The 25,500-nt window shown below is 45.7% G+C and overlaps 1 protein-coding gene across 8 annotated transcripts in view; it reads left to right on the forward strand.

The window, feature by feature from the left end:
• LOC140478784 (TRAF2 and NCK-interacting protein kinase-like) overlaps nucleotides 1-25,500 on the forward strand; it is a 245,463-nt gene that overhangs the window by 114,507 nt on the left and 105,456 nt on the right. For all 8 annotated transcript variants that reach the window (XM_072572152.1, XM_072572154.1, XM_072572155.1 and 5 more), the window contains exon 3: nucleotides 12,370-12,426. In XM_072572152.1, the coding sequence (XP_072428253.1) occupies nucleotides 12,370-12,426 (57 nt within the window). The remainder of the gene's footprint in view (nucleotides 1-12,369; nucleotides 12,427-25,500) is intronic.

Consider the following 25,500-nt stretch of genomic DNA (forward strand, 5'->3'; position numbering starts at 1 on the left):
TTGTGTTTGAGAGGGTGAGGGTGTGAATCAACTTGCACCGAATACTTTGCCCTGACTTCATGCCACCATAACACAGAAATTATAGGGCCATTTCCTTCTTCCCTCCCTCTTTTCCTCTCTCCATTCTTTCACTTTCTGCACATTTTCACATTCTGCTGTCCAATCTCCAATCTCAACAGAGTCGGATCACAGCTTTGTCACAGTCATAGCCAGAGTGGTTCATGAATAGCCACCAGGAGGTGGTACTGAGCCCGGGTTCACTGAGGGCATGCTGCTGTCTTGTTGAACCGGGACCCCAAAAGACAGATCCTAAATATCATACTCTGCTATTTTGCAGCAGAGCAAGGGAATCACCCCCACTCTTCATTAATATGGCTGAAACATATTGTTTGCCCATTTACCGCTACACTGTTTATGGGATCTTTTTGAGTGCAAGTTGGCTGTAATCTTCCTTCATTACAACAACAACTGCACTTCAAAAAGTATCCCTACTGGCTCTGAAGGAATTGGAGGTTGTGAAAAGCAGGAGAGAAACACAAGCTATTGTTGTTTTTATGTTGTGTGTGTGTGTACGCAGAGCCCTCAGTGCTAACCAAAGGACTATACATCCAACAGTACACTACTCCTCAGGAAGGTCAGTGTAGATTGTTACCTTGTGTCTGGAGTGGGATTTGAACCTACTACTTTCAGACACAGTATGAATAAGTATTATCTGCTCAGCCACAGATAGCAGAAACTATGGAGCGAGTTGTGCTAGGGGGATCTTTCTCGCAACTGTAAAGATTGACAGAGCCTTCAAGTCATTGAGACCATGAGAATACTGCCCAGTCCCAGGATGTCACAGGCACAGAAACAATCCAGTGTGGGAATGAAAATTTAGGAAAGAAAATTGAGGCATTTTAACATATCCATTTCCTGTGCTGTAAACATCACGGGCTGGGCCAGCATTTATTTCCAATCCCTAGTTGCCCTTGAGAAGGTTGGTGATGAGCTACCTTCCTGAAAGAAATCCACATAGTGTAGCGATACCCAAGTCGCTGTTAGGAAGGCAGTGCCAGGAACTTGACCCAGTGACGCTGAAGGAACGGTGATATACTTCCAAGTCGGGATGGGGGAACAGCTTGGAGGGGACTTTGCAGGTGATATTCTCATGTTGTTGAAGGTGCCTTGGTGCATAATTGCAATGGATCCTGTAGATGGCACGCACTGCTGCTACTGAGTGTCAGTGGAATTTGAATGCTGAAGGTGGTGAATGTGTTGCCAAGCTCCTTTGACCAAGCTTCTTGAGTGTTGCTTGAGCTGCAGTTATCCAAGCAAGCGATGAGTATTCCATCTCATTCCTGACTTGGGGTACTGTTCAAGTAATCTGAAAGGAGGCAACAAACTGTCATGAAATACAAAGCAATGTCCAGGCGAAGAACATTGAAGCCTGTGCACCCACCTTTCCCAGGTTTGTGCAGGACAATTACCAAATGATGTTTATTTACATCACTGAGGAGGATGGAGAATGTTGTGGTTAACAATCCATTCAAAGGTTCAGCTGATACAGAGTGAATGGTTGTGGTGGCACCAGGACTGTAGTTGTCAGGGTAGCACAGACTCATACAGCACAAATCATCCATGCCAACCAGGTTTCCTGGACGGAACTGGCCCTATAATGACTGCATTTGGCCCAAATCCCGTTAAACATTCCTTACCATGTACCTGTCCAAATGTCATTTAAATGCTATAGCTGTACTCACCTCCACCATTTCCTCTGGCAGCTCATTCCATACAAACACTACCCTCTTTGTGAGAAATTTGCTCCTCAGGTCCCTTTTAAGTCTTTCCCCTCTCACCTTAAACTTAGGCCCCCTAGTTCTAGACTCTCCTACCCTGTGCTATCACCTTATCAATGCCCTCCATGATTCTGTAAAGCCACCCGTCAGCCGCCTATGCTCCAAGAAAGAAATCCCAGCCTATCCCTAGAACTCAAATCCTTCAATCTCAGCAGCTTCCAACTCTTGTACACAATGCCCTGACCAATGAAGGCAAATGTGCCAACACCTTCTTCACCACCCTATCTATCCCACTTTCAAGAAACTATGTCCCTGCACCTGTAAGTCTCTCTGTTCAATACCACGCTTCAGGATCCTACTATTAACTGCATAGGTTCTGCCCTGGCTTGTCTTACCAAAGGAAATATGTTACTGCACCCGTAAGTCTCTCTGTTCAATAACATGCTCCAGGATTCTACTATTAACTGCATAAGTCCTGCCCTGGCTTGTTGGATGCTGCCTGAACTGCTGTGCTCTTCCAGCACCACTAATCCAGTATTTGGTTTTCAGCATCTGCAGTCATTGTTTTTACCTTGTCTTACCAAAATGCAGCACCTTGCATTAACTTCCACCTGCCACTCCTCAGCCCATTGGCCCACCTGATCAAGATCCTGTTATACTTTCATATAACCTTCATCACTGCTCTGAGTCATCTAGATTCAAAAAATTAGCTCTCTCCCTCTCCATGGATGCTGCCTGACTTACTGTGATCTTTAGCTTGCATTGTTTTCAGCAGCTATACCATTAATTTTGGTGTCATCTACAAACTTACTAACCATGTGTCTTATATTCTCATCCAAATTGTTTATATAAATGTAGAGCAATAGTTTCTCTGGCACTGATCCTTGCAGTACACCACTGGTCAGAGGCCACCCTCTGTCTCTTCAGTGTGTGGTCGGTGGTCTGAGTGGGGCGGCCAGAGTCCGAATGAAAAGTGGATTGAGCTGCAGGGACACCAGGCTGTGGTTAGTTATCTCCACAGAGTGTAGACTGTGCTCCAGGTTGGGATTTCAGATGGCTGTGTGGGTTCTTTTTGGGTCCTGTGACATTGGGAGTGCTTGGTCAGTTGTCAGCCAGTCATGTCCTTCGAGGGGGATATTATCCCCCCGGCCAGTATTGTGTTCCTGCAAAGGGCACCACTCCAATGGGTCCAGACATACAGAAACAAGACTCGTATGCCTTTCTGGAGGTGAATAATTACTACGTTGGTCTGATCATTTCCGTTCCTAGATACCTCTCAGGTTACCAAGAGGATCCGAACAACCAAGGAAAAAGTGAATCCAATTTCAAAGCCACAATCTTCCTTGTCCTTTTTTTAATGTTGGCTTTTTGGAATCAAGCCATTGTAGCCTGCATGTGTTGAGGTTGGTTCAGTGATCTCTCAATACCAAACAAGGAAACAATGAAAGCTTAATTATATGTTTAATTCTTGTCCTCTGCAGTCTCTTGGCAGATTAAAATGCCATTTGGAGGAGGGACATTGTGAATCACTGTTGTGGGCTCGATACCTGTTAATTATAATTACACAGACAGAGAGTTGTTCACCCAATGAGACAAAAATGCTTATTCCTGTTCCCTGGGCAAGAATGTGGACACCAAATACAGAGAATTGACATTCCCATTCTGTTTTTGCTTTTGAGACCCTCAGAATCACCTTGCATTTACATAGCACCTTTAGTGTTGCAAAATGTTGCAGCGGAATGATTGCTGATTGGAGCTTTATACCTGAATCAGATTAAACAATGAGACAAGTGATCAAAAGCTCTGTCAAAGAGATAGCTTTAAAGGAATGTGTTTAATGAGGAAAGTGAGAGAGAGGTGGAGGGGTTTTAGGAGGGGCTTAAAGTACAGTCACTAAATGTCCAGCAATTAATATCGGGGGTGACATTTGAAATTTTGGAGTGTTATTGCATTATAGAAATGAGGAAGGATGAGGCTGAGGAGAGAGATATATTAACTTGGAAATGACTTACTCCCCACATCTGACCTTTTTCTCCAGAATTTGGCAACTACTGTATCCATTTCTAGTCACCTCCTTCAGAGGTAGTGCCAGCAAGCTGGGAGTAGAAGCTGAATTTCTTCCCTCCTCCTCACTTCAGCAATATTCACACCCTTCACTCTCCAGGAGGCATTCCTGGATAACACTGAAGAGCAGAAACCCAGCCCCAAATATCCCTGCCTCACCAGTGACCAACCGGCGGGGAACTGCTATGCTCGGCTGGCGCCTGTTGAATCTGGCAATAAACCAGTGTAAGTGTTGCGTGGAATTGCAGGCATCACGCTCAGGAAGAATGCCAAGGCCTTGGAGACGGTGTAGAGGTTTATGGCAAGGGTGCCAAGGCTAAGGTATGTCAGTCATGTGGAAAGATGAATGAGCCAAGATAGTTCTCATTGGAGCAGGGAAGGTTAAGGGGAGTTCTCATTGAGATATTAGATATTTTTAAGTTGTACGCCAGTGCTGCGCTGTCAACATATTGTCAACAGTAGTGAGTGAGCCATTCAGGGTTGAGATGAAGAAGAATTTTTTTCACTCAGAGTTGTGAACCTCTGGAATTCTCTACCATGGAAGGCTGTTGGGGCCAGTTGGTTAGATATATTCAAGAGGGAAGTGGATGTGGCCCTTGTAGCTAAAGGGATCAAGGAGAATGAAGAGAAAGCAGGAGTGGGATACCGAGGTTGCTTGATCAGCTATGATCATATTGAAGGGTGGTGCAGACTCGAAAGACCAAATGGCCTACTGCTGTGTTTCTATGGTATTAGTTGAGATATTGATGTCATGTGCGGAACGATACCCACACAATGCCAAGGCACAACATAGGCTCTGACTTGACTAAACTGTAAAAGTTTATTACATATTACTTAGTAACTAGTGAGTCATTTCATGTAAAAACACATGATTGTTACTCTAGCCACATATCATTAATACTAATAAGCAATCACTCAGGACCTCTCTGCAACATGCTAAATTGTCCATAGTGTTCAGGGATGCGTAGGTTAGGTGCATTAGTCAGGGATAAATGTAGAATAATGGGGTAGGGGAATGGGTCTGGGTGGGTTACTCTTTGGAGGATCAGTTGGGCCAAATGGCCTATTTCCACACTGTAAGGATTCTATAATTTCTATGAACTTTAGTGAACTCATTGCGCATACACCAGTCACTCTCGTTAGCTCCCTCCAGGAGCAGGCCTTTATATCCTCATGGACAGAGTGTATCTTGTGATATCAGTCAACCCTTTCAGGCACTAACTGCCTTATGCACCATGAGAATTATGAATGGTTTTGACAGAATAAATAAGTTTACACTGTGTCTAATGGTGAGAGGGTCAGTAATCAAGGGGATACTTATTTAAGGTAAAGAATCGGAGATCAGATAAGGGGGGGAAATGTCATTTACCAGCAAGTTGTTATGATTGGAAATTCTCTGGCTGTTTGGAGAAACTGGGACAATCCAGATGTGACATCCACAGACAAACAGGAACTCTGACCTCTATTTGGGGGGGGTGGGAGGTCATGAGGGAATTGAATTTAGAAGGAATTCTGAGGAACAGAGTGGAGAGTTGCTTTGTTTATAATTCTGTGAGGAAACTCTCAAGATACTGACACTCGTATTCTGGATCCCATAAGATTCTACTCCTCACCCTTTCCTTCCATGTCTTTCTTCTCTCTCCAATTTTTCCCACTTCTTTTCCTTCCTTTGTCTTCTGTCCTGTATCTCTCTCCTTCTGCAATCTCTTTTTTTTTCTCTTCTCACTCTCCTCCCACTAACAGCCTCAATGATATTTTGTACCTCGGAGTTTATAACATCATTCAAGCTGATTAGCCTTGCTGATCTTTAATTGACGTCCAGTTGCTCCCTCAAACTTCACAATACTTTGGACTCCCCATGTACTCCCTGACCACCACAAGCTTCTGGTCCAGCAATACAACAATTGTTTACATCGTCATCCTTGGTCATAAGCAACTCTTCACTATGTTGACTTTTACCATTTAGTCAAGTCAGAACCTATTTTCTGTAACTTCCTTATTTCTATAATTTCCACCAGCTCCAGAGATACTCTGAGATCTCTATTCTCTTCAAATTCTAGCTTCTTCAGCATTCTGGATTTTAGTATTTCACAATTCTTTTGTATCATGTCTTTTTGCATTGCACTTGGGGGTGGATGGAGTGATTGATTTGTGAAATGCTCCTCAATTCAGCCTTTGATAAGTCGTTTTAAAATAAACAGAATTTGCTGTTCAAATCCAAAGCTCTGGAATTGGCTATCTCCCCCTTGCTTCTTTAATACTCTTTTTATAAGCTGCATCTGACCAAATGTTTGATTATCTGCTCCTGTATCACACGCAGCGCAGTGACCAATCTTGCTTGCAATTCCTGTGAATCAGCTAGTGGTGAGTGACAGGCGCTACAGAAATGTAAGTTGATGTTAACTGATGGGACCTGAGCAAGTTGAAAACTTCCTGAAAGTAGGAGAAAGGGTTTGCAGATGCTGGAGTTCAGAGTTGAGAGTGTGGTGCCGGAAAAGCACAGCAGGTCAGACAGCATCCGAGGAGCAGGAAAATCGACGTTTCAGGCATAATGAAAGTCTTTGGCATGAAATGTCGATTCTCCTGCTCCTCGGATGCTACCTGACCTGCTGTGCTTTTCCAGCATTGCACTCTTAACTCCAACCTCCTGAAGGTGTTGATTGGTCAGTTAGATCTCCTGCATCTGTTTTTATTATTTCCTTTTTTGTCTTTCTCTTTTTTTAAAAGTGAGTTTGACAATAAGCCCACTGGGTTAGTACAGCAGATTGATCGTTATTCAGCATTTATTCTCTGGTGATTTGCACTGAAGCGAGATCTGCATGTGATGATTGAGCTTTGGGGCTGTTACAGAGTGAAGACGCATAGGTTGTAAGTCACTGACAGTTTCCAATTGAAACGCTATTTTAATTACTGCTTGGACAACCAACAAGATGCCGGCTGTTTCTGGAGCTTTTTTTAAACTGACTTTTGGGATTGAGAATACAAGCGTCAGTTTCCTGAGAGCCGGCAGCTTCCTCACAGGATTGCAAACAAAAATTATTGCAAATTCCAACTACTCACTCTGTTCCTCAGAATTTCTTGATGATGAAACTTCCCTGGTGACTTTCCTCTATTGAGTCACATGTATGAAAAACGGGGTAAGAACTGATTTCCCTCCTTAAAGGGCATTCGTGAACTAGATGGACTTTTATAACAAGTTAAGTTTGCTTTAAATCTATGTTTTACGGAATTTAAATGTCACCACTGTCATAATGGGATTTGAACTCATGCTTCCAGAATATTAATCTGGGTCTGAATCATAAATCCACTGATAGTATTTCTAAGCTACAACCACTCCATTACTATAGTACCTTTCACAAATCTGTGTGCTTCACAATCAGGGGTAGTGTTAGCTCGTGTAATTACTGCTGTACTGCAGGAGAAACAGCTTCTGTTTTTCACGTAGCAAGATCCCACAAGCAGATGATGTGATAATGAGCAGACAATCTGTTTTTTTTGTGATCAGCAACAAAAACAGAGGTTACTGGTAAAGCTCAGCAGGTCTGGGCTGTAAAGAGAAATCTAAGTTAACGTTTCAGGTCCTGTTCTGAGGAAGGGTCCCTGGATCTGAGATGTTAACTCTGATTTTTCACCAAAGGTGCTGCCAGACCTGCTGAGCATTTCCAGCAACTTCTGATTTACAGCATCTGCAGCTCTTTTGGTTTCTGTTTTTTTGTGATGTCAGTTGAGGGATAAATATTGAGAATACATAGGGGTGATCTCACCGGTGATATATTGCCATGGAATCTTTCCACTTGCATCTAACAGGGCAGATGAGGAAATTTGTTTAGTGCTTCATTCAAAGGACACTACTGACAGTGCAGCACTCCTCATTTCAGCACATCATGTGTGGGACTGTTATATGTGTGGCCATCCGCATCTTCCAATGTATGCGTGTTCTTTAGGCATGTATATGGTCAAACTTGTTTGAGGGTTGCCATCTTCTGGTCCAATATGAAGAGATGTAGAGTAAACATTATTTATTTCATCTCTGCAACTATGTACAGGTTTTAAGCTTAGGCTCTACAGCATTCCAGAGACTGTTGGGAAGACCTGCTCTTAGGTCTGTTCACCACAAAATCCTACATCCCTCCCATCACAGGCCTGCATGGCATCATTAGAGTAGGTAATGCTTACTGCATGCAATCAAACATTAACCCTTTCAGACCCTTACAGACCAATAAACATCAGGGAGGATAACACACAGCATGATGTCTGAGTTATGTCACTGCACTGTGACTAACAGCAAGTAATTACATCTAAATTACTCTTGATATCAAAATGAAAGTGCTTGTAAAATATTTAATTTCTTCCCCATTTGTCAGCCATGTCCAGACTGACCATTGCCAACCATTTGATATTCTTAATTGCTGTCCCCTTGTGGCGCCTCTTGTTACTGCAAATATAACCAAGAGCACATGCAGTGAACTAGGCCAAGGCATATTCACCCTTCTCTTCATTCCTTCACCTAGTCTGGTCTTGCCATCTCATGCAGGCATTTGTAAGTAAGATCACATGATACTGACAGCGATGGGGAGAAAACCAGAGGGTGAAGGATAATAAAGTTAGTGTGGCATTAACATTAGCACCTCTGCTTTATCTAATCTTTACTCCATCATAGTAAATATTCCAAACCTGTAGTAGGAGTTACTTTGACTCGAGGAGCATCTTGGTGGTTCCAGGAATTAAAGATTCTCTATTGAGCTCTCCATTGACTGAGAACTTTTCTTCTGCATTGGTTCACAGCAGGAGACTTGTTCACACTCCATTTTATCTCAACATCTTTCGTTACTTACAAACATATTGAATATGAAAAGGCTATCTGGATAATTCTTGACTGTCAAATTCTTGACTGAATGATAGAGCAGGCTCAAATGGCCTGTTTCTACAATAGTTCCTTGACCGCGGTTTGGTCAACAATGTAAAACTGCTCTCCTTTTATTTTCCTTTTAGTTTAATATGCAATATTTGTGCAGTGTTCACCTGAATACTGGGGAAAACCCGTTTGCTTTTCTTTGAACTCATGTCATAGAATCTATTGTAAAGGTCATGTATTTTTACTTTTCTGTATTTTTGATTGCAGACTGTAATGCAATAAGGGCTGTTTTAAAAACCAAGAACTGGGGAAGGGATTGCTGACCTTTTTAAAAGGAGGCTTTTTACCAGCATTCATTGTAAGTGCAGTTTACAAAGTTCTTGTTGAAGCAGTGCAGGAGGCTATGGCAGATGAGCTAGAGACATGGTGTGTGTACAAAGGGAGATGTGGCCAGCAACAAGTAGCTGATTGGTCTATGAAGTGGTGACCAGGTTGCAGATGACAAAGACCTTCTGCCTGCCAACAATCATGTGATTGGCTCTCAGGTAGTGAACAGCTTGTGATAGCCAGAAACCTTTAGATCTTGTGGTTCTGTTCGCCGAGCTGGGAATTTGTCTTGCAAACGTTTCGTCCCCTGTCTAGGTGACATCCTCAGTGCTTGGGAGCCTCCTATGAAGCGCTTCTGTGCTGTTTCTTCCGGCATTTATAGTGGCCTGTCTCTGCCGCTTCCAGTTGTCAGTTCGAGCTGTCCGCTGTAGTAGCCGGTATATTGGGTCCAGATCGATGTGTTTGTTGATTGAGTCTGTGGATGAGTGCCATGCCTCTAGGAATTCCCTGGCTGTTCTCTGTTTGGCTTGCCCTATAATGGTAGTGTTGTCCCAGTCGAATTCATGTTGCTTGTTGTCTGTGTGTGTGGCTACTGAGGATAGCTGGTCGTGTCGTTTCGTGGCTAGTTGGTGTTCATGTATACGGATCGTTAACTGTCATCGGACAAAACACTACATCGGACAAACAGGAAGACAGTTAACGATCCGTATACATGAACACCAACTAGCCATGAAATGACACGACCAGCTATCCTTAGTAGCCACACACACAGACGACAAGCAACATGAATTCGACTGGGACAACACTACCATTATAGGGCAAGCCAAACAGAGAACAGCCAGGGAATTCCTAGAGGCATGGCACTCATCCACAGACTCTATTAACAAACACATCGATCTGGACCCAATATACCGGCCACTACAGCGGACAGCTCGAACTGACAACCGGAAGCGGCAGAGACAGGCCACTATAAATGCCGGAAGAAACAGCACAGAAGCGCTTCACAGGAGGCTCCCAAGCACTGAGGATGTCACCTAGACAGGGGACGAAACGTTTGCAAGACAAATTCCCAGCTCGGCAAACAGAACCACAACAACGAGCACCCGAGCTACAAATCTTCTCCCAAACTTTGAACCTTTAGATCTCTGAAAAGGAAGGTGACATCTCAATGAACCATGTGGACAGGGACTATTGAACTCTCTTCTCTGTCTTTCCCTCTGCCCATAACACCCAATATTTTTTCCTTATGTATATGTAGCGGAGTTCCTAAGGAGGTTAGAGTTTTATCTCGCAGAGTTACACGTCAATAGTTCATAATCGTTTACTTGTAGCTAGAACTATATATTTGGAACAAACAGTAATTCTTGTTAAGAATTGAAACCTAGCCTATTCTATCTGTCACCTAGGCTTAAAGAAAGATACTTTGGGGAATTTTGCAAACTACGATAAAATCTTTAACTTATGTGATTAATCCAAAAACAGTTGATATTGATTTCCAACATCCTACTCCAGTGAATCATGACATTGATTTAAAAAAGCTGCGTCTTTTAATCTTTCTTTATTTTGCACTGTCACTCAGTGGGTGGCACGGTGGTTTAGTGGATAGCACTGCTGCCTCACAGCACCAGGGTCCCAGGTTCGATTCTCAGCTGTGGGTGACTGTCTGTCTGGAGTTTGCACGTTCTCCCTGCGTCTGCGTGGGTTTCCTCCCCCAGTCCAAAGATGTGCAGGTCAGGTTAATTGGCCATTGTAAATTGCCCATGGTGCATTAGTCAGAGGGAAATGGGTCTGGGTGGGTTACACTTTGGAGGGTTGGTGTGGACTTGTTGGGCCGAAGGGCCTGTTTCCGCACTGTAAGGGATCTTATCTTTTAAAAAAAAGGGAGATTGAATACTGCTGTAAACCAAGGACTGTAGAATGTGTTGCTGCACAATTTATTGCAATGCATTATGAGTTATGTTTGTGCTGTTGCTTTGTGTAGGAAGATGTCCAAGACGTCACAGCAAGTCAGCACAGTACAGGGCTAGAAGCTTTCAATTACAACAAAAAAAGGCTCTGCCTCAATCTCTCTCAGCAGTGGAGTTACCGAGACCTGGAAGATAGTAACGTGGGAAAGAGAATAGCAAGCTATCAGCTGTTGCCTCCAACCAGAAACTGAAAGACTGCAAAATTTATGTGCCTACTGCTGCATATCTGCAGTAAAAACCTGAAATAATTTTAAAAGAATAAGAATTTCAGAGATTGGAAGGGCTGGAACAGCAAAAAGAGTGCGCTATTGAATCGTGGGGACTGATGCTGTTGGATTGTGTTTCCTCAGTATAACCCACTTTTGCCATTAATAGAATCCATGTTTGTTTGCCTGTGTCTGTCTACGTGTATATGGAGGATAAAGTGAGGACTGCAGATGCCGGAGAGTCAGAATCGAAAAAGGTGGCGCTGGAAAAGCCCAGCAGATCAGGCAGCATCCGAGGAGCAGGAGAGTTGATGAAGGGCATATGTCCAAAATGCCGATTCTCCTGCTCCTTGGATGCTGCCTGACCTGCTGTGCTTTTCCAGCGCCACACATTTTGACTCTACACGCACATGTGGAGGTTTAAGAAGAGCGTTAGAGTTTCAGCCAGGACAGATATTTGTTGATAATTCATATTTTTGTTTGCCAATGGTTGGAATTTGTTTCTTCGTGATAAATAGTAGTTTAAGCTAAGGACAGAAACCCTGGTCAGTTTCTTTTGATAAGGAAGGTCTGACAGGTAGGTCATTGAACAGGTACATTGTGAAATTTTGGGTATAATTTGATTAAATGTTTAATATTTTAAATGACCCTGCAAGTAGTGAGACTTGAGTACTGACCCTCCAACAGTGAAGCATACCCTCAGTCCTGACCCTCCGACAGTGCAGTACTCCCTCAGTCCTGATCCTCTGACAGTGCAGCACTCCCTCAGTACTGACCCCTGACAGTGCAGCACTCCCCCAGTAGTGACCCTCTGACAGGGCAGCACTCCCTCAGTAGTGACCCTCTGACAGGGCAGCACTCCCTCAGTAGTGACCCTCTGACAGGGCAGCACTCCCTCAGTGCTGACCTCCTGACAGTATTGCATTCCCTGAGACATGCACTCAGATTGTCGACCTGGAATTTATGCTTACATCCTGAGAGTGGGACTTGAACTCATGACATTTTCATCAGATGCTGATCGGGCCATGGTTGGCCAACTCATCTTCTGTCTGGTGTGTGTGTGTGTGTGTGTGTGTGTGTGTGTATTTTAAAGCCTGTGATAGTGACCCTGTAGCCCCAGGCCTGTGTGCCATTTACTTCACTAATTTTGTGATAATTTGCTTTCTCTGCAGGGTCGACATGTCAAGACAGGTCAACTTGCTGCAATCAAGGTTATGGATGTCACTGGGGTGAGTTATCTCCTTTTGTTGACTGACTATGGTAACAGAGTCATGCATATGTAGACCTTTGAGTTCCTCAAACAGCTCAAGGGATAGGCTGGTGTGAAACATTACTAAACTGATAGGCAATCTCATGGTTTGACGTTAGGGATTGCAGAATTATAAACTAGTGTCAGCCACACCGCAGGGTCAAGAGCTCCGCCTCATGTAGATCAGCCCACAGTTAATCCCCCCTCCCCACCTCTCTCTCTCTCTCTCTCAACCCCTCTCTCCCCCCCTCCCAGTGCTTCAGGAGAGGACTCAAATCACAATGTATAGAAGATGGGAATGTGTGGAAGGTCAGAATTTCCTAACATAAATGGAAAGAGAACGGACACGATGTGGATGATATTTGCTGAGGGAGCAATGAGTGGAGTGGACTCTGCCTTGCTCCATGTGAGCCACCAGTAGGGGTGGAATAACTGTACAGGCTGTCTATTCTGGGAGGTGATGGTTGGAAATGAAGGATGTGCCAAAGAGGTTTGAATGTCTCTGAATGTGGGTTAAACAAGGAACACATGAATGGTGACTGGGGTGATGAGTCATTGAAAAGGTGGTGAAGGAAAGGCACAAACAGTGAGTCGTTGTTTGGGATAAAATAATGATGGGGACAGACCTGTCCCTGCATACCACTGGGGTACAGTACTGATATGGACAGGTCTGTCCCTGTATACCACTGGGGAACAGCACTGATGTGGACAAGTCTGTCCCTGCATACCACTGGGGTACAGTACTGGTGTGGACAAGTCTGTCACTCTGTAACACTGGGGTACGGTACTGGTGGGACAGGTCTGTCCCTGTATAACACTGGGGTAGAGTGCTGGTGGGGATAGGTCTGACACTGTATAACTCTGGGATACAGTACTAGTGTAGAGAGGTCTGTCACTATATAACACTGGGGTACAATGTTGGTAGGGGCAGGTCTGTCACTGTAAAGTACTGGGGTACAGTATTGGTTGGACAGGTCTATCCGTGCATAACACTGGGATACAGTACTGCTGTGGACAGCTCTGACACTATAAGTGCTGGGCTACAGTACTGGTGGGAATGGGTCTGTCACTGTATAACATTGGGGTACAGTACTGGTGTGGAGAGGCCTGTCACTATACAACACTGGGATACAGTGTTAATAGGGGCAAGTCTGTCACTGTATAACATTGGGGTAAAGTATTGGTGGGACAGGTCTGTCCGTGCATAACATTGGGATACAGTACTGGTGTGGACAGCTCTGGCACTGTATAATGCTGGGCTACAGTACTGGTGGGAATGGGTCTGTCACTGTAAAACACTGGGGTACAGTACTGGTTGGGACAGGTCTGTCACTGTATAACACTGGGATACAGTACTGGTGGGGACTGATCTGTCACTGTATAACACTGGGTACAATACTGGTGGGGACTGATCTGTCATTGTATAACACTGGGGTACAGTATTGGTGGGACAGGTCTGTCTGTGCATAACACTGGGGTACAGTGCTGGTGTGGACAGCTCTGACACTGTATAATGCTGGGCTACAGTACTGGTGGGAACGGGTCTGTCACTGTATAACACTGGGACACAGTACTGGTGGGGACTGATCTGTCACTGTATAACACTGGGGTACAGTATTGGTGGGGTCAGGTCTGTCACTGTAATACTGGGGTACAGTACTGGTGGGGACAGGTCTGTCACTGTATAACACTGGGCTCCAGTACTAGTGGGGACAGGTCTGTCACTGTATAACACTGGGACACAGTACTGGTGGGAACTGATCTGTCACTGTGTAATACTGGGGTACAGTACTGGTGCGAACAGGTCTGTCACTGTACAACCCTGGGGCACAGTACTGGTGGAGACAGGTCTGTCACTGTATAACAGTGGAGTTCAGAACTGGTGGCGACAGGTCTGTCACTGTATAATAGTGGAGTACAGAACTGGTAGCGACAGGTCTGTCACTGTATAACAGTGGGGTACAGTCCTGGTGAGGACAGGTCTGTCACTATATAATAGTGGAGTTCAGAACTGGTGGGGACAGGTCTGTCACTGTATAATAGTGGAGTACGGAACTGGTGGGAACAGGTCTGTCACTGTATAACACTGGTGTATACTCCAGGTGAGGACAGATCTGTCAGTGTATAACACTGGGTACAGTACTGATGGAGACAGGTCTGTTGCTGTATAACACTGGTGTACAATGATGGTGCAGACAGGTCTGTCATTGCATAAAACTGGGGTACAGTACTGATGCAGATAGATCTATCACTGCATAATACTGGGCTACAGTACTGGTGGGGACAGCTCCTTCACTGAACGACACTGGGACACAGTACTGGTGGGGACAGGTATGTCAGTGTATGGCAGTGGGAGACAGTACTGGTGGGGACAGGTATGTCACTGTATAACACTGAGGTATAGTACTGGTGGGGACAGGCCTTTCACTGTATGACACTGGGATACATTATTGGTGGGGACAGATATGTCACTATATAACACTGGGACACAGTACAGGTGGAGACAGGTCTGTCACTGTATAACCCTGGGATACAGTACTGATGGGGACAGGTCGTCACTATGTAACACGGGGGTACAGTATGGGGAGGACCAGTCTGTCACTGTATAAGACTGGGTACAGTACTGGTGGTGACAGGTCTGATACTGTATAACACTGGGGTACAGTACTGGTGGGGACAGGTTTATCACTGTGTAACACTGGGATACAGTACCAGTGGGGACTGATCTGTCACTGTATAACACTGGGATACAGTACTGGTGGGGACAGGTCTATAACTGCATAACACTGGGACACAGTACTGGTGGGGACTGATCTGTCACTGTTTAACACTGGGATACAGTACTGGTGGGTAGTTGAGAGTGTGGTGCTGGAAAAACACAGCAGGTCAGGTAGCATCTGAGGAGCAGCAGAGTTGATGTTTTGCGCAAACGACCTTGATCAGGATTGAGGCTGTGAGCCAAGGGGGTGGTGAGATAAATGGGAGGAGGATGAGTCTGGGGGGAGGGGGGCGTGGGGGGGGGGGGTGGAGGGCGAGGATGGTAGCTGACAGTGCAAAAGGTAGATGGAGGGGCGGGTAAGAGTTATAGGTTAGAGGGGACGTTGGATTGGATAGGTGGCAAGGAAGATGGACAGATAGGACAGGTCATCAGGGCGGTACCGAGTTGGAAGATTGGATCTGGGAAAAGGTGGTGGGAGGAGAAATGAGGAAACTGCTGAAGTCCACATTGATGCCATGGGTTTGGAGGGTCTCGAGGCAGGAGATGAGGGCTTCTTCTTCCACGTGTTGGGTAGTTAGGGAGTGACAATGGTGGGGACTGGTCTGTCACTGTACAACACTGGGTGCAGTACTGGCGGGGATGGGGCTGTCACTGTATAATAATGGGTACAGTACTGGTGGGAATAGGTCTGTCACTATAACACTGAGGTGCAGTAGTGGTGGGGACAGATCTGTCGCTGTATAACATTGGGGTACAGTACTGGTGAGGTCAGGTCTGTCACTGTACAACACTGAATAAGGTACTGGTGGGAACAAATCTGTGACTGTATAACACTGGGACTTAATACTAGTGGGGACCGATTTGTCAATGTATAACACTGGGACACGGTACAGGTGGGACAGGTCTGTCACTGTATAACACTGTGGTACAGTACTGATTGGGACAGGTCTGTCACTGTATAACACGGGGGTACAGTACTGGTAGGGACACGTCGGTCGCTGTGTAACAGTGGGATACAGTACTGGTGAGGACTGGCCTATCACTGTAATACTGGGGTACAGTGCTGGTGAGGATAGGTCTGTCACTGTATAACATTGCCATACTGTACTGGTTGAGACATGGCTGTCACTGTGTAACATTGGGGTACAGTACTGGCGGGACATGTCTGTCACTATAACACTGTGGTACAGTACTGATTGGGACAGGTCTGTCACTGTGTAACAGTGGAATACAGTATTGGTGAGGACAGGCCTGTCACTGTGTAACACTGAGTAGACAGGTCTGTAACTGTGTAGCACTGGGGTACAGCACTGGTGGGGACAGATCTGTCACTGTGTAACACTGGGGTCCGGTACTGATAGGGACATGATTGTCACTGTATAACACTGGTACGGTGCTGGTGGGCACTTTTCTGTCACTGTATAAGACTGGGGTGCAGTACTTGTGAGGACAGGTCCGTCACTGTTTAGCACTGGGGTACAGTCCTGATGGGTACAGGTCTGTCCCTGTATAACACTGGGACACAGTAGTGGTGGGGACAAGCCTGTCACTTGATATTACTGAGTACTGTACTAGTGGGGGTAAGTCTGTCAGTGTATAACACTGGGGTACAGTAGTGGTGGGGACAGGTTTGTCACTGTACAACACTGGAGAACTGTACCCCAGTACTGGTGAGGTCAGGTCTGTCACTGTGTAACCCTGCGTACAGTACTGGAGGCGACAGGTCTGTCACTGAATAACAGTTGGCTACAGTACTAGTGAGGACAGGTCTGTCATTGTATAACACTGGGTACAGTACTGGTGGGGACAGGTCTGTTAGTGCATAACCTTCTAGGAGAAAGTGAGGACTGCAGATGCTGGAGATCAGACGTTTCGGGCATTAGCCCTTCTTCAGGAATGCGGAAAGGGTGCCAAGCAGGCTAAGATAAAAGGTAGGGAGGAGGGACTTGGGGTAGGGGCGTTGGAAATGCGATAGTTGGAAGGAAGTTAAGGTGAGGTTGATAAGGTAAGGGTGATAGGCCGGAGTGGGGGTGGGGGCGGAGAGGTCAGGAAGAAGATTGCAGGTTAGGAAGGTGGTGCTGAGTTCGAGGGTTGGGACTGAGACAAGTTGGGGGGAGGGGAAATGAGGAAACTGGAGAAATCTGAGTTCGTCCCTTGTGGTTGGAGGGTTCCTAGGGAAAGATGAGGCGCTCTTCCTCCAGCCGTCATGTTGCTATGGTCTGGCGATGGAAGAGTCCAAGGACCTGCATGTCCTTGGTGGAGTGGGAGGGGGAGTTGAAGTTCAAAGTTTGTGAGAAGATTTTTAGCTCGGGTGCTCGTTGTTGTGGTTCTGTTTGCTGAGCTGGGAATTTGTGTTGCAGACGTTTCATCCCCTGTCTAGGTGACATCCTCAGATACACACAAAAGAAGTTGCATCAAGACACTGTTCAAAAAGGCCACAACACACTGCAGTATACCAGAACTGCAAAAAGAGGAAGAAGAACACCTATACAATGTATTTGCCAAAAACGGATACCCGCGCAATTTCATCAACAGATGCCTAAGGGAAAGACAACGGAACGAGGACATGCCGCAACCCAAAGGACTAGCCACACTACCATACATCAGGAGCATTTCGGAACTGACAGCCAGACTACTGCGACCACTAGGACTCATAACAGCACACAAACCAACAGCCACTCTCAGACAACAACTCACCTGAACGAAGGACCCGATACCCAGCATGAGTAAAACCAATGTAGTGTACAAAATCCCATGCAAGGACTGCATGAAACACTACATAAGACAAACAGGAAGACAGCTAACGATCCGCATCCATGAACACCAACTAGCCATGAAATGACACGACCAGCTATCCTTAGTAACCACACACACAGATGACAAGTAACATGAGTTCGACTGGGACAACACTACTATTATAGGACAAGCCAAACAGAGAACAGCCAGGGAATTCCTAGAGGCATGGCACTCATCCACAGATTCAATCAATAAGCACATTGACCTGGACCCAATATACCGGCCACTGCAACGGACAGCTGGAACTGACAACTGGAAGCGGCAGAGACAAACCACTACAAATGCCGGAGGAAATATCACAGAAGCGCTTCATAGGAGGCTCCCAAGCACTGAGATGTCACCTAGACAGGGGACGAAACGTCTGCAACACAAATTCCCAGCTCGGCGAACAGAACCACAACAACGGGGAGTTGAAGTGTTGAGCCACGGGGTGGTTGGGTTTGTTGGTCCGGGTGTCCCAGAGGTGTTCTCTGAAACGTTCCACAAGTAGGCGGCCTGTCTCCCCAATATAGAGGAGGCCACATCGGGTGCAGCAGATGGAGTAAATGATGTGTGTGGGTGTGCAGGTGAATTTGTGGCGGATATGGAAGGATCCCTTGGGGCCTTGGAGGGAAGTAAGGGGGGAGGTGTGGGTGCAAGTTTTGCAATTCTTTCAGTTGTAGGGGAAGGTGCCGGGAGTGGAGGTAGGGTTGGTGGGGGGTGTGGACCTGACGAGGGAGTCACGGAGGGAGTGGTCTTTTCGGAATGCTGATAGAGGAGGGGAGGGAAATATATCCCTGGTGATGGGGTCCGTTTGGAGGTGGCAGAAATGACGACGGATGATATGATGTATATGGAGGTTGGTGGGGTGGTAGGTGAGGACCAGGGGGTTCTGTCCTGGTGGCGATTGGAGGGGCGGCGCTCAAGGGCGGAGGAGCGGGAAGTGGAGGAGATGCGGTGGAGAGCATCGTCGATCACGTCTGGGGGAAATTGCGGTCTTTGAAGAAGGAGGCCATCTGGGTTGTTCGGTGTTGGAACTGGTCCTCCTGGGAGCAGATGCGGCAGAGACGAAGTAATTGGGAATATGGGATGGCGTTTTTACAGGGGGCAGGGTGGGAGGAGGTGTAGTCTAGGTAGCTGTGGGAGTCGATCGGTTTATAGTAAATGTCCGTGTTGATTCGGTCGCCCTAAATAGAAATGGAGAGGTCTAGGAAGGGGAGGGAGGAGTCTGAGATGGTGCAGGTAAATTTGAGGTCGGGGTGGAAGGTGTTGGTAAAGTGGATGAACTGTTCAACCTCCTCGTGGGAGCACGAGGCAGCGTCAATACAGTCATCGATGTAGCGGAGGAAAAGGTAGGGGTTGGTGCCAGTGTAGCTGCGGAAGATGGACTGTTCCACATATCCTACGAAGAGGCAGGCATAGCTGGGGCCCATGTTAGTGTATATAACACTGGGTACAGTAGTGGTGGGAACAGGTCTGTTCATGTATAACACTGGGTACAGTACTGGTGGGGACAGGTCTGACTATGTAACAGTGTGATACAGTACTTGTGAGGATAGGCCTGTCACTGTGTAACATTGGAGTCCCGTGCTGGTGGGGATAGGTCTATTAATGTGTAGCAGTGGGTTACAGTACTTGTGAGGCCAGGTCTGTCACTGTCTAACACTGGAATACAGTACCGGAGGGGACAGGGCTGTCATTGTGTGACACTGGGGTACATTACTGGCGGGATAGGTATGTCACTGTATAATGCTGGTGTACAGTACTGATAGGGGCAGGTCTGTCACTGTACAACACTGGGGTACAGTACTGGTGGGGACGAGTCTGTCACTGCACAACACTAGGGTACAGTACTGGTGGGGACAGGTCTGTCACTGTGTAACACTGGAGTACAGTATTGGTGAGGTCAGGTCTTTCAATGTATGACACTGGGTACAGCAGTATTGGATTAGGTCAGTCACTGATTACCGTTCAAACCCATAACCACCTCCATATAGAAAGACAGGGGCAGCAACCAACACCTTCAAGTTCCCCTCAAGCGAGTCACCATCCTGACTAGGAAATATATAGGAATTCCTTCACTATCGCTGGGTCAAAATCTGAAACTACCGTCCCTTTTTGCATTGTGGGTCAACCCACTGCAGTAGTTCACGATGCTAGCAATAGATGCTGACCAGCTAATGACGCCCACATTCCACGGATAAATAGAAAAAATCATTGGAGTGCAGTATTGGTGGAAAAGGAGTTGCAGTGTAAACTGGGGTACAGTACTGGCACCGAGATACGGTATCTCTGGGGGCAAGTCTGTCACTGTATAACACTGGGCAACAGTACTGATGGGTACAGGTCTGTCACTGTATAACAATGGGGTACAGTACTGATGGGGACAGGTCTGTCACTGTATAACACTGGGCAACAGTACTGATGAGGACAGGTCTGTCACTGTATAACACTGGGCAACAGTACTGATGGGGACAGGTCTGTCACTGTATAGCACTGGGCAACAGTACTGATGGGGACAGGTCTGTCACTGTATAACACTGGGCAACAGTACTGATGGGGACAGGTCTGTCACTGTGTAGCACTGGGGTGTAGTATTGGCGGGGACAGGTCTGTCACGTAGCAATGGGATACAATACTGGTGGGGACTGTCTGTCACTGTATAATACTGGGGTACTGAAGGGGTGGGGACCGGTCTGTTACTGTATAACACTGGGGTACTGTACTTGTGAGGACAGGCCTGTCACTATATGACACTGGGGTACAGCACTGGTGGGGACAGGTCTGTTACTATATAGCAAGTGGGTGCTGTACTGGTGGGACAGGTCTGTAACTGTATAACACTGAATACAGTACTGGTGAGGACAAGTCTGTCACTGTCTTATACTGGGGTACTGTACTGGTGGGTGTAGGTCTGTTACTGTATAACTCTGTGATACAAGTCTGGTGGAGACAGATCTGTCACTGTATAACACTGGGATACAGCACTGGTGAGGACAGGTCTGTCACTGTATAACACTGGGGTACTGTACTGGTAGGGGTAGGTCTATCACTGTATAATACTGGGGTACAGTACTGGTGGGGACTGATCTGTCACTGTATAACACTGGGGTACAGTACTGGTGGGGACAGGTCTGTCCCTGTACAACTTTGGGATGCTGGTCTGGTGGGGACGAATCTGTCATTGTATAACCCTGGGGTACAGTACCAATGCATATGGTGTGTTGTTGTTATTTAACAATTTATGCAGTGATTGGGCTTTTTAAGGGCTGCCTACCCTGACTGATGGAGAAGTGGGTGTGTAAATGTCGCCCTCTCAGACGCAGTGCTATGCTGTGTCCTCACATCCATCGCCATTGCTGCTGCCTGACACAGTGAGATGACAAGTACACTTTGACGTGTCACGCATTTCTCATCATTTTCACTTTCATTTCCAGTACTGCTGAGCTGAAACGAGCTTTGTATTTTGAGTAGAGTAGTTCAAGTGTGCTTTATCTGTCCTCACCTCACTTTGCCCCTGTCAGACTATAGGTGGTAAAGCACTCTGCTTTCAACAGCATCTCCTCCCTGCAGCCATCTTTAGAAATCTGGTGACACATGACGGAAACATTATTGTTCCAAAGCAGTCACAGTTCTGACTGTAGATTATGGTCCTGTCATCTCCTTCCAACTTAACGATGAGATCTTAATGATGGGCCTAGCTTTGACATTCCTGGCAATATCAACTCTGGTAAAATTTCTGTAATTATTTCATCTCTCATCCCATTTCTCATTCACTTCTTGTGAAAATAAATCTGTACTGGAGTGTTTCCCACCTCCTCGATTGTCTACGCAATGCCCCCTCCCCTCACCCAACAATGACTCGCTTAGCTGAAACTAATTGAAGGAGCTGAGATTATTAATCTGATGACAATATTTAAACTGATGCCGCTGGAAATTTTCGCCCTTTATGGAGAAAAAGAAACACTGACTTGCATTTGTGCTGAATCTTTCACCACCTCGGGAGAGCTGAAAGAGTTTTTATAGCCAAATTTTATTTTTGTATTCGTCTCCAATTGGGGCCATCAAAAATGGTTGGCACCTCCTCAGCTTCTTCACCAGCTTGGGTGGTCTTTCGGAAGAGATTCCTCAAAGCAACATAGACCCTAAGGGATATTGGATTGTTTGGGAAATTGGAAGTCAAAAATCATTATTTATTAAATTTTTCTTATTTTATTCATTCATGGGATGTGGATGTCGCTGCTTGGGCCGGCATTGTTTTGCCCATCCCCGGCTGCTTTTGAGAAGGTGCTGATGAGTTGGCTTCTTGAATCACTGCAATCGGTATGCTGGCCAGTGCTTATGCTTGAAAGGTTGACTCTCCTGCTCCTCGGATGCTGCGTGACCAGTGCCACACTGCTTTTCCAGTGCCACACTGTTTGACTCTGGACATAAACCCGCAATGCTGTTAGGGAGGGAATTCCAGGATTTTGATCCAGCCAAACTGAAAGAATGTCAAAACAGTTCCACGTCAGGATGGTAAGTGGCTTGACGGGGAACTTTAATAGACAATAGGTGCAGGAGTAGGCCATTCTGCCCTTCGAGCCTGCACCACCATTCAATATGATCATGGCTGATCATCCTTAATCAGTATCCTGTTCCTGCCTTATCTCCATAACCCTTGATTCCACTATCCTTGAGAGCTCTATCCAACTCTTTCTTAAATGAATCCAGAGACTGGGCCTCCACTGCCCTCTGGGGCAGGGCATTCCACACTGGGGTGATGGCAGTATATCTGCTGTCCTTGTCCTGCTGGATGAGAGGGGCTGCGGATTTGGAAGGTGCTGTCTTAGCATTGCTGAACTGATGAAATTGAGTTTGAGATGATACACGCTTATATCAGATGCAGGTGCACAGGCAAGGCTGGCATTTGTTACCCATCCCTAATTGCCTTTCAGTTGAATGTCTTGCTTGGACATTTATCCGAATGATGCAGATTGCTGTGGATTTGGAGTCACATGTGGGTCAGACCAGATAGGGATCAGTCCCAGAGGAGTTGGATGGATTTTTATAATAAGTTGTCATGACCACTATTTCTGAGACTAGCTTTAGGTCCTAAATGTTAAATAACTGAATCTATATTGCACCAGCCACCACGGCCGCATTTCAATCTGTGTCTTCTGAACACTAGCCTGAGCCTCAGCGTACTAGCCCAGTGACTGTTCTGCCATAGCCTCTTTGCAAATGCTTTAAGGCAAAACCTGGGCAGAGTATAAAAATTGGAGTGGGAGTGAGCTTCATGGACCCCAGGTTTGCACCACTGTCTGAGGAGATTGTGGTGTCGTGGTTAATGCCAATGGGCTAATTATCATCAAACCCAGGGTCTGGGAGCATGAGGTCAAAACTCCAACATGGCAGCTGGTGAATGTAAATTCAATTAATTACAATCTGGAATATGAAGATGGCATCAGGGATGGTAACCATGACAACTTATAAAAATACATCTAGCTCCAATCAATATCCGATGACCAAACTTACTTAGTGTGATTCTGTCTCACGGTAAATTAGTGAGTAGGCCGAGATCGTCATAGTTTTTGAAGAGTTATTTTCAAGTACTGCAGATTCTTCTAAATAAGTTGCTTCCAAGGAGGTCTTTTGCTCCAGAAATGTTTTCATAAACATAGATGACAGAATCAAGCAGCAGCAAATGCAGACCATTCGTCCTATCTTACCTCTGCTGGCTGTTTGAAAGAGCTTTCCAATTAGTCCCAGTCGTCCTGCTGCTCTCCCAGATCCTATAAGCACTTGAAATAGAAAGTTTTATTTAATTATCCCTCAAAACATTGTAATTAAATCCACTTCCACCACTGAGGTCAGGCAGCAGATTCTGGACCACAGCACTTTGTCACATAAAATATTCTCTTTCTCTGTCTCCTGATTCTATTCTCCAGTAATCTCTGATTGTCAAAGTGGAATTAATACATTCTTGCTGCATCAACAAGAGTTAAAGGAAAATGTGAGACATCAACAGGAAGCTGGGTTCAGGTGAGGCATGAGGAACAGGAAGGCTGCTCATTTGACAAAAGGAAATGGGTTTTCTGTTTCATAAAATTCATTAGCTCGCTTACCCATTAATGTCATGGTAGTTACACTTAATCATTTTGAAACCAATCTGATACTGAATTGAATCACAGCACACTACAGCAAGAAGGAGGCCACTCACCCACTGCTTTTCCTTTCAAACAGCACACTCGTCAGTCCCACTCTCCCTCTTTCCATACATCCCCATCAGGTACTTATCTCATTCCCTTTACAGGGCCTAACTGAATATATATCCATCACTTAACTGGGGCAGTGCATTCCAAACTTTCTTCATTCATTCCACAATTCCTTTGCCAATCCAGTTTACATCTGTGTCTTCTGATTATCAGATATTCAGAATCTGTTTCTCTTTCTTTTATTTATCTAAATGCTTCTGGACTATTAACACCACTATCATTCGCTGCCTTTTCTGTTCTTTGGAGAACAGCAGACCATAAGAAATAAGAACAGGAGTAGGCCATTCGATCCCTCCCTTTGAGCCAGCTCCTTATTTCAATAGGATCATGGCTGATCTGACATCCCTCATGTCCACTTTCCTGCCCTTTCCCTGTAACCCTTGATTCGCCTACTGATCAAGAATCTATCTCAGCCTTAATCCTACACAAGGACTTTGAACCCCACAGCTTCATGTGGTAAGGAGATGCAAAGGTTCAAAACCGTGGAGACAAGAAATTCTCCTCATCTCAGTCTTAAGTTGGTGCCCCAACATCTCCAATCAATCCACATAACTGTATGCCTTTCATCCTCAGAATAATGCTCAAGAATTGCTTGTCTTTATTATTTTATAGGCTGTGGGCATAGCTGGTTAGGCCAGCAATTATTGTCCTCCTCTACTTTCCCACAGGAAGATGGTGGTGAACTGCCTTCTGAATCACGGAGGTCCTTGTAGTTCTCGCATGACTGAGTGGCTTGCTGGGCTGTTTTGAGAGGGTAGTTAAGAATAAACCACCTTGTGCCCCTGGAGTCACGTGTGGACTGAACTAGATATGGATGTCAGATTTTCTTCCCTGTAGGACATATGAACCACTTGGGCTTTTGTGACAATCCAGTAGTTTCATGATCACAATAACTGATACTCACTTTTTAAAAATTCACATTTATTCATTAGAAATAGATTTCAAATCCAGAAACGTTATCCTACCATTCCATCCAAAGCCTTCAAGTAAGATCAGATGAAACAGGACCAGTTGTCAGCCATTCAGCCCATCAAGTCTGTTCCACCATTTATTAGGCCCGTGGCTGATCTGAATGTGACCTTAACTCAAATTATTTTCCTGTTCCCTGCCATTCCAGCTCTCCCCCCACCTCCTTGGGTTTCCCTGACAATCAAAACTTTGTCCTTTCTGAAGTGCGGTGCTGAGAATTAGACACAATACATTGCTGGGGTCACACAGTTTAGCCTGTTTTCCTGATATTTTGAATCTGTCCTCCTATTTATAAGCCCCAGGATCTCATCTGCTTTATTCACTACATTGCTTA

Source organism: Chiloscyllium punctatum, chromosome 6 (genome assembly GCF_047496795.1).
Source record: "Chiloscyllium punctatum isolate Juve2018m chromosome 6, sChiPun1.3, whole genome shotgun sequence".
Taxonomy (NCBI): Eukaryota; Metazoa; Chordata; class Chondrichthyes; order Orectolobiformes; family Hemiscylliidae; genus Chiloscyllium; species Chiloscyllium punctatum.